Source organism: Prosopis cineraria, unplaced genomic scaffold (genome assembly GCF_029017545.1).
Source record: "Prosopis cineraria cultivar Desert tree isolate PC_DT_omini unplaced genomic scaffold, ASM2901754v1 PC11, whole genome shotgun sequence".
In the NCBI taxonomy this organism is placed as follows: domain Eukaryota; kingdom Viridiplantae; phylum Streptophyta; class Magnoliopsida; order Fabales; family Fabaceae; genus Prosopis; species Prosopis cineraria.
Genome location: NW_026555342.1, coordinates 8,634,642 through 8,653,409, shown reverse-complemented (window position 1 = coordinate 8,653,409; position 18,768 = coordinate 8,634,642). Strand labels below are relative to the sequence as shown.

The 18,768-nt window shown below is 31.1% G+C and overlaps 1 protein-coding gene and 1 pseudogene across 3 annotated transcripts; both read right to left on the bottom strand.

Moving 5' to 3' along the window:
- Positions 1-423: 423 nt before the first annotated feature.
- LOC129285132 (arginine decarboxylase-like) lies at positions 424-2,370 on the bottom strand (annotated as a pseudogene).
- Positions 2,371-15,748: 13,378 nt separating this feature from the next.
- LOC129286027 (V-type proton ATPase 16 kDa proteolipid subunit) lies at positions 15,749-18,645 on the bottom strand. Of its 3 annotated transcripts, XR_008587476.1 has the most exons (5): positions 18,435-18,645; positions 17,482-17,767; positions 16,985-17,122; positions 16,241-16,402; positions 15,749-16,016 (listed from the first exon to the last, which is right to left on the bottom strand). XR_008587476.1 is itself a non-coding variant. In XM_054922068.1 (4 exons), exons 1-3 carry the CDS (start codon positions 18,508-18,510, stop codon positions 16,990-16,992), a joined length of 495 nt encoding a protein of 164 aa, XP_054778043.1. In that variant the 5' UTR covers positions 18,511-18,645; the 3' UTR covers positions 15,749-16,016; positions 16,985-16,989. The 3 variants fall into 3 exon arrangements, 2 of the variants coding, with proteins under 2 accessions (XP_054778043.1, XP_054778042.1); XM_054922068.1 differs by lacking the exon at positions 16,241-16,402; XM_054922067.1 differs by lacking the exons at positions 15,749-16,016; positions 16,241-16,402 and having other exon boundaries at positions 16,645-17,122.
- Positions 18,646-18,768: the final 123 nt, after the last annotated feature.

The window sequence follows — 18,768 nt, the reverse complement described above, 5'->3', positions numbered from 1 at the left end:
GAAATTTTTCATCTCAATATGGATTGACTTGCCCTTAAACAAATTAAAAATACAGGAAATGAACTTTCTAAAATTGAGAATCCATGAGCATGACTTTGGTAAAATTTATGTTTTTTAAGAAAAAGATATAAAATTTTATATTTTATAAAAAATAATAAAATGAGAAAAATATAAAAAGAATTATATAAATTATTAATCTCAATTTTAGGGTAGCATTTAATTCCGAACATACAAATCAACGGTGACATGCGACTACTTTATTTTAAAACAACTCTTAACTATTAAAAGACACTTTTATATTCTCAATAAACCCTCTTCTGACAATAAAAGGACGTCATTAATTCAACCTGACAGACAGAGTATTAATAATAAGACACAGTATTAATTCAACTCTCCCTGGAAGCGATAAATTGCACTATATACTGCAATAGCGAAAGACATGCATTATTCTTCAACGTAGAGAGTATCGCAGCAAGAAGTCGATGACACCAAATAAGTCAGCATGTTGAAGGGGCAAGCTAGCTGACTAGACAATGCTGAAGCAGTCACCATACTTTCATCGCCATTCTCTTCCACGACAAGCTTTCGCAGACGATGCTTTAATGTTTCGAGCGTGTCCTGGGGCTTGTATTGCATAACATAAAGGACATCACCACACGACGACCCTGACATTGCATGTTTCACCGTAAACCTATGTGGGTCGTCGTCGGTCTGTATCACACGAATAACGGTGGGCCCTCCAAAAAGGTTGTGAACTCCACCTATTGCCTCATCGAAAGCTCCACCCAGAAACATTCCCACGTAGTATTTTCCAGCTTCATCGTCGTCTTTGAGTTCATGGAGGGGCAAGCTTGGTTCGTCGCCTATGAACTTGTCCACCTTCCCATTACTGTCACATGTTAAATCTGACAAGATCCCTCTTGCTGTTGGTCGCTAATCCAGACGATGAATGGGAACTATAGGAAATAGCTGTCTTATTCCAATGAATTCAGGAATGGAAGCAAACACGGAGAGATTAACATGGTATGATCGAACTGGATCATTTTCCCCATTTGCTTTACGGACCAACTCAAACAAACCGTCCGCAGCGGTAAGTTGTTCAATCCTCAAAGACCCTTGCCTAAATTGTTCAACACGTCGCTGCTTCAGTTGTTCCGCGTAAAGCTAACAGGTGTTGTGCTCTCCTCTAATGGCCGCATAACAAAGTTCATGATAATCAGCACAAGCATCCTGGGACAGTCCGCCAACCCATTACTGCAATCCAGACGCAGAGAAAGTCGGTGCTTTTTATATGCTTGTAGAAATAACCTCAAAGATCAAAATGGAATGATGAGACACGATAGGTCTGCCACTTTCACTGCAAATTACAGGGTGTTTGATGGAGTTCTGATCACAGGCATGTTGGATTGCTTGAACAACAGTTGCAGCATATTCTTCAAGAGTGTATCCAACTGAAACATCAGAATGCGTCGACTTGGAGCCATCGTAATCAATACCCAAACCACCTCCGATATCGATGACTTGCATACGAGCACCTAGTAGAACTAATTCACAATAGATTTGCGTGGCTTCTCTCACGCCATCAGTGACGCATGCCGTTGAAGGAATTTGAGAACCTACATGAAAATGCAGAAATTGCAGACATTCAAGCATGCCCACTTGTTCAAGCTTTCTCACGACCTGCTAAATCTGAGTCGTGGTCAGCCCAAACTTGCCTTTCTCGCCTGAAGTCGATCCATAATGTCCATAATGTTTTGTCCTCAGTTTAGCTCGAACACCAATCACACGCCGAACGCAGAGCTTCTTACGCAGCTCAATAATGATATCAACTTCCTCCTCTTGCTCGAGAACGATAATGGTATTCAAGGCAAGCTTCCTCGCGATCAAGGCTAGAGATATATGCTCAGAATTTTTATACCCGTTGTAAATCAAAAAGGCTTCCGGATTACCTTCCACAAACAGCTCATAGCAAGGAGGAGCTCAGCCTTGGACCTGCCTCTAACCCGAAACGGAAAGAGAAACCGAATCTCACAATGTCCTCCACAATGAACCGGTCGTGATTGCTCTTAACCTGGAAAACCCTGAAATTGGATTGCGTGTTGGAAGGCAGAGTTAATTAAGGGACTCAAGCCGGTGCTTGAGTACATCCGGAAGTCGAAGAATGAGAGGAAGTTGCAAGGCGAGACCCCCAGAAGATTTTGGATCAGCGACTTTGTTGACGATATTGAGTAAACCAATATCTTGACGAGGCAGGGTGGAGGAGTCGTGTGGGTGGACAGATATAGTTCCAGAGGAATTGACAGAGAAGCATGGAGGCCCCCAGTTATGAACCTTATAAAGTTCAGGGTTTGGCAAAAAGTATGAGCTTCAAGATTGGAGTTAGGGAAGGCCAGTGGAGCTACTGAAACATTGACTGAACGAGGCAAGGTCTGCATCTCTCAATGCAAAATTTTTGAACGAGGAGAGAGTGAGAGTGCAGGGGACGTGGTAGTACGACAGGCTTCAAATTAAAGAAGACGTCGTAAGTGGAATGTGGAAGCGGATGAGGAGCGTTAGGAAAATATTGGCATTAATCACAAAGTATTGGCTCCCGTGGAAAGCAGGGGGAGTATATCCTAGTTTAATTTTGTTTTTTGGCCGAAAGTATGTGCTAGTGCGTTTGGATTAAAATTTGTAAATTGAGGTTAAAATAAAAACAATGCAAAGTTATTTACACACCTGCCTTCATTTTGAACCTAAAAGCTAATTCAATCAAATTTTTAGCGTGGTCTAGAAATAGTCTTTAATTTATAAATTTATAGTTTTTTATTATGCCAGGTCGTTTTAGTTTTTGTTTACAGTGGCTAATGGTGATCTGTTACTTCTTATAATGACTTGTTAAATTTATAATGAGTTGTGAAGAAAAATGAATAAACCATGACAGCTAGGGCAAACAAGCAAAAATATTAGTAACCACGATTTTGGTCATACAATGTCCAACCAGTGTTTTAAAAACTAAATAGGTTATTGGATTAATAAATACATCGATACACGTTTCATTGATTAAACCGTGGTCAAACTAAAGTTGAACTGATTTTAATTAAATTAATTTGTTTAATTTTTATATTATAAAAAGAATTAAATTAAATAAATATATACTAATAACAATAAAAAATTATTATAATTTATTAATGGTTATAGTTAAGAGAAAATTATAGTAAATATTTAACTTTTTTTCTTTCAATCATTTTGAAGGAAAAATTTATTTAGTAGTTTTCACTCTTTCCTATGCAGAAAATTGAAAAGAACAAAAGATCAAGATATAAGGGGCTTGTTTCATTCTGTTTTTTGTTTTTATATTCTGTAAAACAATTTTATGGAATAGTTTTCAAAGCAAATTTTGGAAACAAAAAATAAAAAATATTTAAATCATTATTTTAAAAAACATATCTAACTTGGTGAAATGAAGGGTAAAACATAATTTATTTTATAAATATAATTATCATTAATGAAAGCATGATATTTTTTATAATTTTTTCTAATTTTGCAAAACAAAATGTAACAAAATATCTAAAAGATGATATGGTCTTTTTTTAATTAGGAGATGTTCTAGTCTTTTAGTTTTTCAGAATAACTTTTAACATTTTTTTTATAATAGATAACAAAAAGTGAGAAAACACATTTTTAAACAGATTTTTTTGATTTTTTAGAATAAAAAAATATTTTGAAAATAGGTAATCAAGCCGACCCAATGTTTCCTGATCATCTCCTATCTACCTATTTGAATTTTGATACCTTGTCAATGAGTTTATCACATTGTCCCATGGTTATTTCCCTTCTGCTTTTTGACTCAAATTTTCCTCCTTTGAAGCTGAAATTATATCTCCAGCGTCATCTGTTCTGTCCCTCATACTTTATTCTCATTATTTATGCTAAAATTTATACTCCCTCCTCCATTAAAAAAATATAAAATATTTTTTAATAAATTAAATATTTAAAAAATATAAGACATTTTAAATTTTTTTAAAATGTAATATTTTTTTAAATATTATTATTAAATAAATTACTTGACATTTTTTTAAAATGAAATATTTTATTAAATAAAAATAAATATTAAAAAATAAAATTATTTTAAAAATAAATAATTATTTTATTAGAATAAAATTTAATTTAAAATATTTTATATTTTTTAAAAGGGGGAGCATGTGTTTGACCTTTGGATAAATTCTTAACCCACTAATTTTACAGCTGGCAACACCGATCACCACCAACTTTTTTGCCCAATTCAAATTCCTCTCACTGAACTAAGCAAATTCAACTCCAACTGTCAGGGACGCACCGCGTTCACAATAAAAAGGGGCAATTGCTCCATTGAACTCAGCAAATTCAACTTGAAATTCCACTTGCCACTTTTAAAGTTACAATTGCCCCACCGAAAAATTAAAGGAAAGTCGCATCTAAAAACCTCCCAAGCAATTTATTCATGATCAAGGACCAAACAATTCTAAAAAGAAAAATCACAGTAAAGGACCTCTCCATAATTTTATTTATCAAAAAGGATTAAATAATTCTGAATTTACCCAGCAAGATCTAAAAAGCACAGTGTAATTAAATTTTAATGTGAAAAGATAAAACTACATCTCATATTTTTCAAAAAAAAAATCTCTTGACTATCAGCAACCATTGAAGTTCTGATACTAATGGTCGAACCACCCCGCTAGAGCTCCAGCTCCAATGGCCAAATTGATGAGGGAGATAAATTAATTTTTTTTGTTGAGGTGACTAAGGGAGAGTTGAACCCACCTCCTTTGCCTACCAAAAAAATAGTTAGTCACTAGGTTAAATTTTTATATATGTTTAACTTTATGTTCACTTTTCATGTTAATAATTATCAAGAACTTAATGATCAATAGTCATTTTATAAATGGCTAATTGTTAAATTACCAACGAAACATGTTAAAAAATTTAATTTGCACTGGTTTTTACAAAATGTTTACTTATTTTTATAATCAAGAATAACAAGTTTTCATTGATAATTTAATAAGTAACCTAAAAAGCCCAAAGTCCTATTAAGCTTTTCAAAGGAATTAGAATATAGTTGAGTACATCCTAAGTCATTAAAATCCCAAGAGAGAAAGCTTAAGCAACCAAGCTTAATTCATAAAGTAATTTACAACTTAAAGTCAATATTAGTTTGACAAAAATAAAAAAAATTATTTTTTTTGGTTTTTCTAAATTTTTTATGAAAAGAAGGAATGAAGTGGAATTGATTTAACCAAGCAAATAAGTGAATTTTTCAAGACTTGAATCCACTTTTACCATGAATTCTAAGTTCAATTCATTTGATTCTCACAAGTCATTTGATATTAAACAAATGCCTAATTACCATTAGGATTAAGTGATTATGACTTAAATCAACACACAATCCCTTTAAAAATTATGTCAAACTATGACTTGACTCTAGAATTAGACCTTGCCTTTCTTAACCATGTTCTAACACTTACAACTTATAAAATTCTAAAAATTTAAACCCAATTAATTAAGATTAATGAAAGTAATTAAGTTTATTAATTTAGTGTGTAGCCAGAGGGGTCTAAATTGTGTAAATGATTATTGTAACACCCTCAAATTTACAAACCGATTTTTCACAAATTATTAAAATCATTATCATGGTAGAAAATTTTCTTACCATGATACATCCAAGATATAACACAAGTCTTAAAATATCCAAAAAGGCAATTAAAATCATAAGGAACAGACATAATCCTCATGGCATGATATTCAAATCAGATCATAAATCAAGAGGGACAAACATAATCCTCTTGATCATATAAATACTTTTAATAAAAAGGATTAGAGTTTACATGCTTCACAAAGAATATATGTCTTAAGTTGGCACAAGATACATTGTATAATTTAAAATAAGCGGCAACGTAAAAGATGGTGTCTCATACACCATAGTTATACCTCTGGTGCTTTCTCAGCCGGATTCGCTCCTGTAAAAATATTAACCAGGGAAAATGAGACTTAAAAGTCCCAGTAACCAAAAATTAATATGTAATGATGCATGCGGTTGTAACTAATCATGCGATTGCTAAGTGGGCATACAAAACATTTAACCGAACAATATTTTCAAACAAACCGAACAAGGATTTAATTTGCATGACTGCACCTTATATCCTCCTTTCGTCATGCTCGAACGCCAAATCACCCAGCCAAAGGTGAGTTGGACCAAGCAACACGCCACTCATTGGGTCCAATGAGGGCTTACCACGTGGTAATAATTAACCGAACAGAAATTCCCATTAACACCATACATTAAAATACCCTGACAAGTCATGCATCATTCAAATATCCAAACAGAAATATATCCGAACAATAATATGTTATCATGATAAACAAAAATAAATTTTTTAACCCACTTGGCAATAATTTCAAACAAATATATACAATATTTATTTTCAATAATTCATAATTTTTTCAAACAATAAAACAACACATAACCATTCACAAACACACCCATCACAACACATTAATAATGGTTACCTTGTGTTTTGAATAACAAGTTCCCTTTTACAATTCCTTTTTCACCACTATCTTTGTCAATATAATCTACATAATTATTTTACAATACTATATATTAATTTTACATTAAAATTAATAAATAACTCTAATTTAAAGAGTTAGAAAGTCTTAGATTTATAATCCATATTAACACTAATTTAAGATTTATGCCTCATTTAACTTTTTAAATTCTTTTTTAAAATTTTTGTACCCTAATAAACTATTTTTAAGCCTCAAATCACTTCTAGTATCACAATTTCATCCTTCTATATTCTAAAAATTCGTCCAAAAATAAATTAAAAATTTTAGAATTATCCTAAAGCCTCAAATCACTTTTCTATAACCTCAAAAATACCTATTCATACTTAAATAAATATTTAATAATCAGAGGTTCATCCCTACATCTCAAATTCAACATAAATTCAACCATATAGATCTAGAGTTTAACTCAAAAAATTCTTAAACGTGAGTTTCAACCTCAAAAAAAAATTTTATAATATTTATTATATCCCTAAGAGCTTTAACCTATATTTTTAATCCATTATATCATCAGATTAACTATCCTATGGAAAAATCCTAATAAGAATATTTACTCTATCATACAAAATAATCATATCACTAGAAAGCTAATATTATTTAGAAAATAACTATAAAATTAATTTTATAATTAAATAAATTTTTAAATGCTAATCTAAACAGGAAAGTTAGAACATACCTGAAGAAAAAGAAAATAATCTCCCCTTGCGAGAAAACACTGAGCAACGTGAAAGGAAGAGAGAAAAATAATATAAAAATGGGATTGTGGATCCTAAAATTATATTAAAAAAATTATAAGTCTAAATTTAATTATTTAAATCTTTGGGCCATTACTTGTAATTTTTACAAATTGCATCTTGAGCCATTAGTTACAATTTTCACAAATTGTAAAAGTTTCTTTTTTCCTTTTGCTTCTGCCTATGCCTCCGCGTTGCTCCTTTATACACGAGGAGCGTTTCTCTCTTCCCACATCTAATCGATGTGGGACTTCTACAGTTCCCCCCCTTTCTTTTTTTTTTTACTTTTTTTTTAACTCACACACACACATATATTTTTTTTATTCTAAATCTTAAAATTATATCTTAATAAAATATTTCTTATATAATTTTTAAACCTGAGTTTTAAATTCACAATTAAATTTCTAACCATATTATTATTTCTAAATAATCTCAAATAATATAAATTTCTATTATTAACTTAAATTCCATATTTTTTTATCTAAAAAAATAGGATGTTACAATTATGATTTTCATCCCTAAATGCAAGTCTGAATTGAAGTTACGCCATCCAGGCATCAACAGAAAAGAAAGAATTGAAGAAAGGTCCTCTTTGCCATATGCCATGAGGTGAGGAATGTCATTCGTGGCTCACAAAGGCAACCAACAAAGGGTGGGCCTCTCTGCATAGTGCACGGCCAAAATCCTGCTTAAACTAATTCGTGTCTGTTCAAGAGAAGAAAGGGAGGAGCGTAGAGTACACTCATTACTCTGCTAGAGCATAGACTTGGGGACCATTGGAGACATTTTAAAGCTTTCTAACTCACGAGGTAAGTATATTATGTCTTCCTCTTCCTCTTTTCTTCCATTTTCATGAAAGTTAAAGCTAGAGTTTGAGTTGGAAGAGTGATTTTCAGTTCATATGAACTATAGGTCTAAAATTATTGGCTAAAATAGATATAATAGGAGTTGTTTAAAATATTTAAACCTCACATTAATGGTTTTATGAGTTATTAGTTGTTGAGAATGGCCAAAAATTTGCATTTATTAAGGAGTTGAGAGTGTTTGGTAGCCATTAATGGTGGTTTAAAGATTCATTAATGACAATGTGAATTATTGAGACCTAGTAAACTCATTGAGTATGATTGAGAGTGAGTTTATAATTTTGATCAAGAGAGAATGTGAAGTTAGAATGTTGGAAATTGCTCAAATATGGGATACTAATGAATATTCTTGTGATTTTGTTATAAACTATTAGTTTTGGCACCGTTTAAGCCAATTCAGAAGCTTTAGAAGTGATTGTTTTGAGGGATAAACTTTTGACTCTTAAAAATTTGAGGTAACCGAGGGAAATCTTATTTGTATAGTTGAATGTTAATTATATGTTAGTGATTTAAATTATTCAAAAATTATCTAAATGCTCGTGAACGTTTTGATGTAAATTTGGCAATGTGTAAAATGGTTTTAACTTGTAGAAAATATTATGCATATTTCTATTCATGTAATTGATGAAAAAATTGTGATATTTGATATGTGGAGAATTAGGAACCTGTGCCATTTGGCATGAGGAGAATAATTGATAAAGTAAATAGTATGAATATGATATGATATTAGTAATGGTGTTAACATAAGTGTCCATAGGTGTGTAGATCATTGGCGGAAGTTTAGCGTAAAAAGAGGAGTAGATTAGTAAATTCATGTGATACTAGTAGCTTATAATCAAAATCAGAAGCTTACCTTGGCATTGATCATTAAAATCAACAGGTAGCTACTATGCTATGGTTAATTCAAGACTGTCCTACTTGTTCTTTAAAGGACTCAAACCTAACCGGTTTCTACCGATTCATAAGAAGGCTAGATTAGGGATACGACACCACATAATTGTTAGTATTAGATAAAATCGTGGTACATGAGTGGGTGAGTTAACCCTAGCCTACTAGCTCCTCACAAGTAGAAGGTTAGATTACCGACATAGCCACTGATAGCGACAAGTTTCATATCGAAAGTAAAAGAAGGGTATAAGGCAGGCAATGATCAAACATTTAGTTTTGGTTACATGGTTGTTATTAGTATAGTTTGGAATGTTTTAAGGATGCATGATTGTTATTTTTGCAATCCCAAGATGTATTGATTTGTGAGAAACTAAATGATATGTGCTGCATGCTCGGTCACATGACTGTTATTATTATGGCCAAGGCTATATTTGCTATATATGTATGATATTCGAATTTATTACCATTTGCATCCATTTTTAATTGATATGCAACTGTATAGGCTATATTGACTTTGGTTATTAAGTGGTTATACTCACTCCTCATTCTTCAATATTTTCAACGTCTCTCATCAGATCAAGATCGAGGAAAATGACTAGACGCATATGATTTTGAGTAAATCCTGTTTGTAGGCCTTTTAGTTTTATTTATGTGTATTTTGATGGTTAATTTCCCACCTAGGATTTATACCATTATTTTGAGCTACTTGCATTATAAATGAAAAATACTGTGCGTATTTCGTGCCTTGAGTTATTGGTATGTGATTGTAAAGTTTGTATAGAGTCGAAATACTAGTGCAAATAGAGTAAAGTGTATTTTGGTTGCCCATGGTTAAATATGAATGAATTTATGCAAGTTACCTCCCCTTTGTGTTTTTATGAATTGAGAGATTAAGGGTTGAATTTATAATATATGTATATTAGAATGGTTGTGGTGTATTACTCGAGTTCTAAATAGTTCATTAAGTGTTGTCTAAATGTTAGTGTAGGCTTTTGACATATGGGTGAGAGTTTAGGCACCATAGTTGTGAGCTTTTGTGAAAAGAAGTGAGTTTTAAAAGGAGTGTCCAACTTTTGATAGAAAAATAATTTGCTTATAACATTTATGCCATTAGTTAGAATTAGAAGAAAGCTCTCTATACATACTTAGATCACCCCAATCGAATATCAAACGAAAAAATGGGACGCGTCGAAAATTCTCCCTTAGTATTGTCATTTGATAGCAAAATGCTATAAAAATGTGTAATGCATTGTGACGCATGGCATAAACACATGCACGACATGGAGCATTTGCAACAAGTCACAGTGCATGTGTTGCTTTTTATACAGTTCATTGTTTTAAGTTTTAATGCAAATGTTTTGATTCTTTCTTCATTTTTCAGGCTTCTGCAAATGTTTTAAACTTTGATTTGGAAATATAGAAAATGTATGGGAGTATTTTAAATATTGAAAATTTGAAATCTTATTTATAATTTGTTAAAATTTGTTTAGCACATTGAGATTTGAAGACCAGGGAGGATTAGTAAGAGTGACCTTATTGGTCTCTCCTCAAATTCTACAGAACTAATAAAAAATTAAACAATTAACTTCAATTTAAGAGCTAAACAAAACCTAAATGATTCAAACATCACCATAAGAATTTAATATATTAGCATTTACACAACAATAACCATTGAAATATAAATTCAAACATATAGTGTACATCATTCAATTTTAAAATCAAATCATAACATTTAAGTCTCTTAAAAGAATGAAATTAATTAGAGAATTCAATCTAACCAAATTTACATTGCCAAGTCAATAACAAAAAGGAAATCAAAGAGACTAGATATGAATGACAGCAGAATCATAAAGCATGAGACTAAGAAAACTCAAATAAAAATTCCATCTCCCTTGAAAAACTCCAAAGAAAATTCAGCCACTCATTTCAATCTCCTCATGACTGATTGAAGAAAGATGTCTGTGAGAGTTGCCATGGACGTTCAATGCTTGAAGAAAACAGTGGATGATGTATGAGACACTGAAACACGAGAGAAGTCAGCGATCGGTGTGACAAATCTGCGACCCCATGCCTTCGAACTGAAACCGAGAGAGGGAGACGAGCATGTGCGACGAACTCTGTGTGATAAATCCGTGTGCGGTGGTTCGGCGTGAGATGACTGTGTGATCCACCCTCTCGTCTGAACCCATAACCGAGTCTCAGCTGCCTCTCGTCAATGGCCGAACTCACCAAGACGATAACCCGTGCGTGCTTCTCTTTTTTCCTTTTTTTTCCGTTCTGCGTTTTCCCTCCTCTTTGAAAAGTCAAAAGCTGATTTAAAAAATCAAATGCAAAAAATTATCAGTTGGCCCCTAAAGGCCTAAAATGTTTAAAAACACAAAGTAACTGAATCTAAATTAATTTAATGCGCTTGAATCAATTAAAGTCTTAAAAATAAGAACAAAAATTATTCAAGTAATAAAATATATTAATAAATTAAAAATTTAGATTAAAAAATTAATTTTAATAAAATATATAAAATACCCAAAATGTTTCTAATATCAAAACTCAATGCAAATGAATTAATAATAAAATTCAATGATAAAACTATACGTTTAAATCAATAAAATAAAATGAAAAATAAAAAATGCAATAAAATAAAAAATAAAAAACACAAATGCAAAATATGTGAGTCATCATAATCATTTGTAAAATGATAAGTTTCATTACTAACTTTAAAAATTTTTCTTAATAATTTAACAAACAAGTCTCCATTAATGATTTAATAAGTAACTATTTATTAACTCATAAATCCCTTCATTGGCTTTGAAAATTTTTATTAATAATTTGATAAGTAAATTTTAATAAAATAACGAGTACATATTTATAAAAATCACTTTATATTAAATTTTTTTAATAAATCTTTGTTGATGATAAATCTCATTGCTAGCTTTAAAAATTTTTCTTAATAATTTAACAAACAAGTCCCATTAATAATTCAACAAATAATTATTTATGAAATAACAAGTTCTGTTATTGACTTTGAAAATTTTTTTAAGTAAATTTTAATAAAATAACAAGTTTATATAAACTTTTAATATGTAAGCTTTTAGTAATAAAAATAAATAAAAATTTATAAAAATCACTCCATATTAAATTTTTTTAACAAATCCTTATTATTAATTTAATAAGTAACTATTTGTGAAATAATAAATCCTATTACTAACTTTAAAAATTTCTCTTAATAATTTGATTAGTAAATTTATGAAAATAACAAGTCCATATAAACATTTAACATATTATTATGAACTTGATTAATGAACAATACAAATTTTTATAGTATATATTTTAAATTTTATTTTTACTTTTTATGTCAATACTTATTAGGAGTTTAATAATTATTTATCATTTTAAAAATCACTACTTGTGAAATTATTAATAAAATTTGTTAAAAGATTTAATATGCACCCATTTTTATAAAAGATTTTGGATCAACGACTTTCTTCACGATGTTGAGTAAATCAATCCCTTGATGAGGCAAGGTCGAAGAACCATGTGGGTGGACCGATATATTTCCAGAGGAATTGACAAAAAGTACGGAGGACCCTAGTTTTGAATCTACGAAGGAAGGCAGACAAAGAGGATGACCACCGTGAATTCTCGACGGTGACAAAGTTTCCGGTGGTGGCAACATCGATTGTCGCCTGAGATTTCTAAAATAATGCGTCCGCGTCCTCAAATGGAGGCTCTGCATCTCTTCTTCTTCTTCTTCTTTTTATTATTATTATTATTTTGTGTAAGAGCCGGGGCTAGGACCAATCAGAGTATTATTCAAAGCGAGGGATTGAAGCCTCCATATACTCACAATACAATCGAGAAACAATCTCAATCTCATTAGAAGACGTCTCCATCACAAGGCAAACTCACTTCGCAGGCCAATCTACACAAAATTACCTTCTTTAACTAGATTTTTAGCCCGGAACATTAATCCACCCAATTCAAGAGATATGAAAGGGAGCAAAAAAATTTAATGAATTCATTTTTTTTTTTATAAAAAGGGCAGTCAATTTGTAACTCCATGTATGTTAAAAATATAAAGAATATTTTTTATTTTAAAATTGGTAACACCTACCTAAATAGAAAATAAAGCTTGTCGAGATAAAAATTATAGTTGATTTTAAAACAATATAACTATAAAATAATCAAAAAAATATTTATTCGCTTGATACCCAAATCAAAATGAGCTAAAATATATTTTTCATCTTTTAATGTTATATAAGTTTTAAATTTAGTTTTTTTTCTTTATAAAAAAAACTATAAAGTATGTTAATATAATATCATACATTTTAAAAATCTAGCCAATTCTATCTAATAAGATAAAGTTATTTATTATTATTGTAATATGTAAAATTTAAAAGTATTATTTAAAATATAATTTAAATATCTAAAAAAATTTAACATTGATAACCTTAAGTTAAAAACATTAATTAAAAAAATAATTGCTTCAGATGGCACTGTAGAACAACAGTGCCGTCCGATGGCAATTCTAAAGGGTGGGGATTTGAATAGGAACAAAACAAATTTTTCCTACTCGAGCACAGTATGCTCATTCTTGATGAAATCTAGATCATTCAGGTTTTAATTTGAATAATCTAAATTTTAAATATTATTATATAATTTTAAATTATATTTATTAAAATAAAATTTTTAAAAAATTATAAAATAATTTTAATAAATTTTTTATTTTTAATCTGATCTAGATCTAAATTGGACCCTCTAAATTAAATTTAGATCAAATTAAAAATAAAAAATTTATAAAAATTATTTTATAATTTTTATATTTTTTTAATAAATATAATATAAAATTACACTTAAAATATGGACCATCCAAATTTTTTAATAAATATAATATAAAATTATACTTAAAATTTGAATAGTACAAATCTCATCTCAAAGATGAGCATATGATGTGAAAATTGAGCCCGACTTAAACTCGTGATTAACAACAATTTCAATCCATGTATATATACAAGATAATCTTGTCTTTATACAAAAAATATTTTTAACTAAATATCTATGCTAATAAACATTTTTATTTAATTGAAAGCAGCTAACATCACAATAATTTTTTTGTTTTGTCTCTAATAATATTAGAATTAATATCATGTGCAGCATCCGTGGAACGAGGCAAGCTCTGCATCTCTTTATCAGTGTGTATATGTATAAGATAATTAATATGATCATGGAACGTCCATTTATTTATCTTAATTGTGGAGAGAGATCACATTTTTTAAATGTAATTCATGTCTATTAGAGGACTCATATTCCATATATCATGTTGTAAAGAAGATAGCAGCTAGCTTCATCTCATGAGCACTGCGCAAGCTTCCTCATCGATTTCCTGGTCGGCCTAATACAGTTGATGAACAGATCAATTTTGTGACTGCAATCGGAGTGCTTTGTTTGTGACTAACGCACGCCAAACATTTGGTAATACACAAAATTTTCATATTTTGTAATTTATTATATCTTGTAAATTATTCCAGTGTATTTGGTTAGAAGAGAGGGGAGAAATTTTAGGGGAGGGGAGGGGAGGGCTTTTAATGAACTTTAATTTGGTTTAGAAAAGGAAGGGAGGAGAACCAATAATAATTTTATTCTTATCAATTTTAAATTGGTTTATATTTTTTTGCTTTGATTTATTAGTAAAAATAGTTATATTATAGGGAGAATTTTAAATAAGGATCAAAGATGTAACATAACTACTGATGGGCCCCAAAAAATTAAGAAATTTCAATTCAGTCTAAGGGATAAAAGTAAAACTAATTTTAACTATAAAAAGATCAAAATATCCTTCACTTGTTATGCAGAATCACTAATTATTAATTTTCTTACTTCATTTGTTAATATATCAATATCACTTGTAAATTACATTCGTTTGTTAGACAAGCAGTAACATTAATTGTTAATTTGCTAACTTTACCAGTTAATTTACTAACATCAATTGTAAATTGCAAGACCTGTCAGTAATTTATAATTGATATTAATAAATTATAATAACTATTAGTAATTGACAACTGATATTTATAAATTAACAAGTAAAATTAACAAAATAACAAATAATGTTATTGCTTATAATTAAACAACTAATATTAAGTCTTATATAATTATTGACATATCAACTCATATAATTTATAACTCATATTAATAAATTAACAAGTAAAGTAAAAAAATTAATAACTAATAATTCTATATAATAAGTAAAAGATACTTTAATCTTTTCACAGTTAAAATTATTTTTACTTTTATCTCCCTATGCTGAACTAAAATTTGAAATTTTTTGAGATCCATTAACAATTATGTCACATCTTAGTCCTTATTTAAAATTCGTTCTATATTATATTTTAATAACTTTAGACATGAACTTACATTAATAACATTTTTTAAGAATAAATCTATTAATATTATATTTTATCAATGTATTTAATAAAGAAATATTAAAATTTTAGAAAATAAAAATTATATATTAATTTTTGTAAAGTGATAAAATTTATTAATTATAAGAGAGAGATGAAAAAATAATGTATAACATTTTAATGTCAAAACATAATTTTAGAATTTTTTAAAAAATAAATAAATAATTTAATTATAATTTTCTCTCTTCCCTCTCTCCAAAAACCCCAAATTTGATAGGAGAGCTCCTTTAATTTTTTAATCAAATAAATGACTCTCCTCCCTTTTCTTTATTAAATACCAACTAAATAAAAGAAAGGGATCAACTCTCTTCACCTTCCCTTCAAAAACCTCCGACCAACGCACCCAAATTCAAATCATGCTGCTGTGCTTCACACGGCTACTTTGGTGCTTACTGTCCTGCCAGTGAGTCACGGAAATACGAAACTTCGCTTTCTGCAGCTTCACAAGTCCACATGCGCCACGCGTACATCTTATTCAGCTGAAACAGAACGCCCTGACCACGGAAAAATTATTATAGTTCATCAATTATCATTATCATCTTGCAGAAATAACATACCATACTGTTTTTATCATTAGCTATACATTTTCATTTTTTTTAAAAAAAAAAACCCTTAACTCCTTAAATCAACGAATAACGTCCCCAAGAAGTGTACGAACTTGAAACAAGCAATTCCTAAAAATTATGCTACACGTAAAAAGTTATTATTAAGTCCCAACCTGCCAAGAAAAACCCATTTCCCCCCACTCATATGGGGCTAGGTTGGTCCACATTACAACATCTACTTCTTCCCAGACTTCCCTTCTATGGTTCTTCTTCCCCGCATCATTGCTGTCTTGTTTTGTTTCTCGTAGCTTGCGTTTACAAGTACTTGGAATTACCTGAGAATTGTCTTCCGAGTTTTTGAGTTAATCGACTGTTGTGTTGCATTTTATTTTGCTTGAGCAATTGTAGGGGAATCATCACAAAAATGGAACTTTTTGGTCAAAGGGAACTTTTTCCTCACAATTAAGAACCATAATCTTTATTGAAATTACAATAATCCGAGATCATAAATTGTAATTGTCATTTTTATGTGGTCCTTATTTATCATTTTCCCGAGTCTAATATGCCAAAAGACCAATGACCACATTGAAGATTCATTGATAATAAAATCATTACATAACCAGTTCCCGCAACATGAAAAAAACTACATCAGTTCTAAGATCATATGGCATAATACATTGTCGAGGAAAAGGAGTCAGCTTTAGAAGCTTTATTGGGCAAGGAAAAACCTACCTTAAACAAACGAAACAACACCCACTGGCTGCTCGAGCAAGTACTTCCACATGAATAATTATTAAAGCCAGTAAGTGCTGTCCAAGCATCAATAACTTCAGAATATCTAATAATTCACCCCCTGTTCCCCAAATAAAAAGGTAGAAACATATAGGCAATGAAAGAATAATTTGGCAGCACAGCACCTTTCCTAATCAGCTCTGGACTGGCCAGCACGAGAAGACAGGATAATACCAACGATGAGACCATAGAGAGCAAGTGCTTCAGCAAAGATCAGGATGAGAATCATTCCAACAAAAAGTTTTGGCTGCTGTGCATTAGCTCTGTAGACGAAAGCTAATTACTCAAGAATCACTCAATGGGAATACGTTTGCATAATCACAAGCAAGACATGCATCATATTCATCACAAGAATAGGCTAGCAAAGACCAATTTGCATTCCATCAAGGACCATACGACATTTGACATCTGAAATGTGCTCATTTATCTACTCAAATCACAGAATGTACAGCTATAATCACAACTTCTTTCTTTCACAAGTCAATTGATAAGGATTGAATATCAATATGTAATTGAGGAGAAAAAACTTAACATTAAAGCAAGAAAAAGTAGAAATCGAGATTGTCAAGAAACCAGATTAAGAAAAGACTAATATATCATACAAAGGAGACAAGGATCATACCTTACACCAGCATCACCAACAATACCAATAGCCATTCCAGCAGAAAGCCCAGCAAGCCCGCAGGCAAGACCAGAGGAGAGATGTGCATACCCATCAAAGAGGTAATAAGATTTGGCCTTAGGATTTATGCCGGTACTAATTATAACAGCAATAATAAGGCCATAAATACCCAAAACTCCAGCCATGACAACAGGAACTATGGACTTCATCACCAACTCAGGTCTCATCACACCCATGGAAGCCACTCCTACGCCACTCTTTGCTGTGCCATAGGCAGCTCCCATACCTGCAATACAATCAACCTAAGTAAGTCTGGATCCGAACTCTCTTAAAGGAATAGAGAAACTCCAATATTTTGTTTTTAACTGCCAAACCCAAAAATAAATAAAACATAACAGCCCTATCATTCACTTCCAAAATTAAGTGAAGATATTTCTGTAGCTATATCCGGTCGCCTGAGCTTTCTAGATTAAAGATAGCAATTAGATTTCTACCATTTGCAAAGCAAAGGTCGTCAAACTGAAAATTCTCAATCCAATCTTCATACTGATTGGAATCATTTTGATTTTCGTACAAATGGATTTACAGGGTTTTTTTGGTGCAAACTGATTCTACGATTCGCGGCAGTTTCTCCAATCCTACGATGACGGTTTCAAAACGGATCAAAGCCCGCTTAATCGACCACTATTACTTCCTAATGACATGCAAACAAAACCATAAATCAAGTCTATTCTTTTCACAACAGTTTACTCAGAGAAATACAAACCAAAATCAACCTGAAGAACAAACTCAGCAGAACAATCCCAATTGTTTTCACAGGACCAAAGATAAAATCCGATCACCGAATCAACAGGAAACTATATAGATCATGAAAAGAAACATATAGATCTACTTCAAAAAAAAATTAAACGACTGAAAAACACATAAGATGGGGATTAAGGAGATCCAATTACAGGAGAAAACAAGCGCAGCCGCGGCTCCGAGGAAACCAAAAAACGGTGCCGTCTCATCGCCGCTGAACGAACTCATTATCGGTTACGGATCTACAACTACGTCAGATAGATCTGGAAAGTCTTATTTCTTCTCAGAGATCTTCAAAGTTTCGACCTTTCTCGGGCTCTCTATTTCTCTGAACGATTATGCTTACCGGTGAGGAAAAGAGGGACGTGGAAAGTATGTGTCCATTAGTTTATAATTAGACGCTCGGGTCCCCAATTCAATCCGGGTCAAGTGATCCAAAATATTGGCCTAATTTCATGGAGCTTTTCTTTAGCCAGAAATTTCATA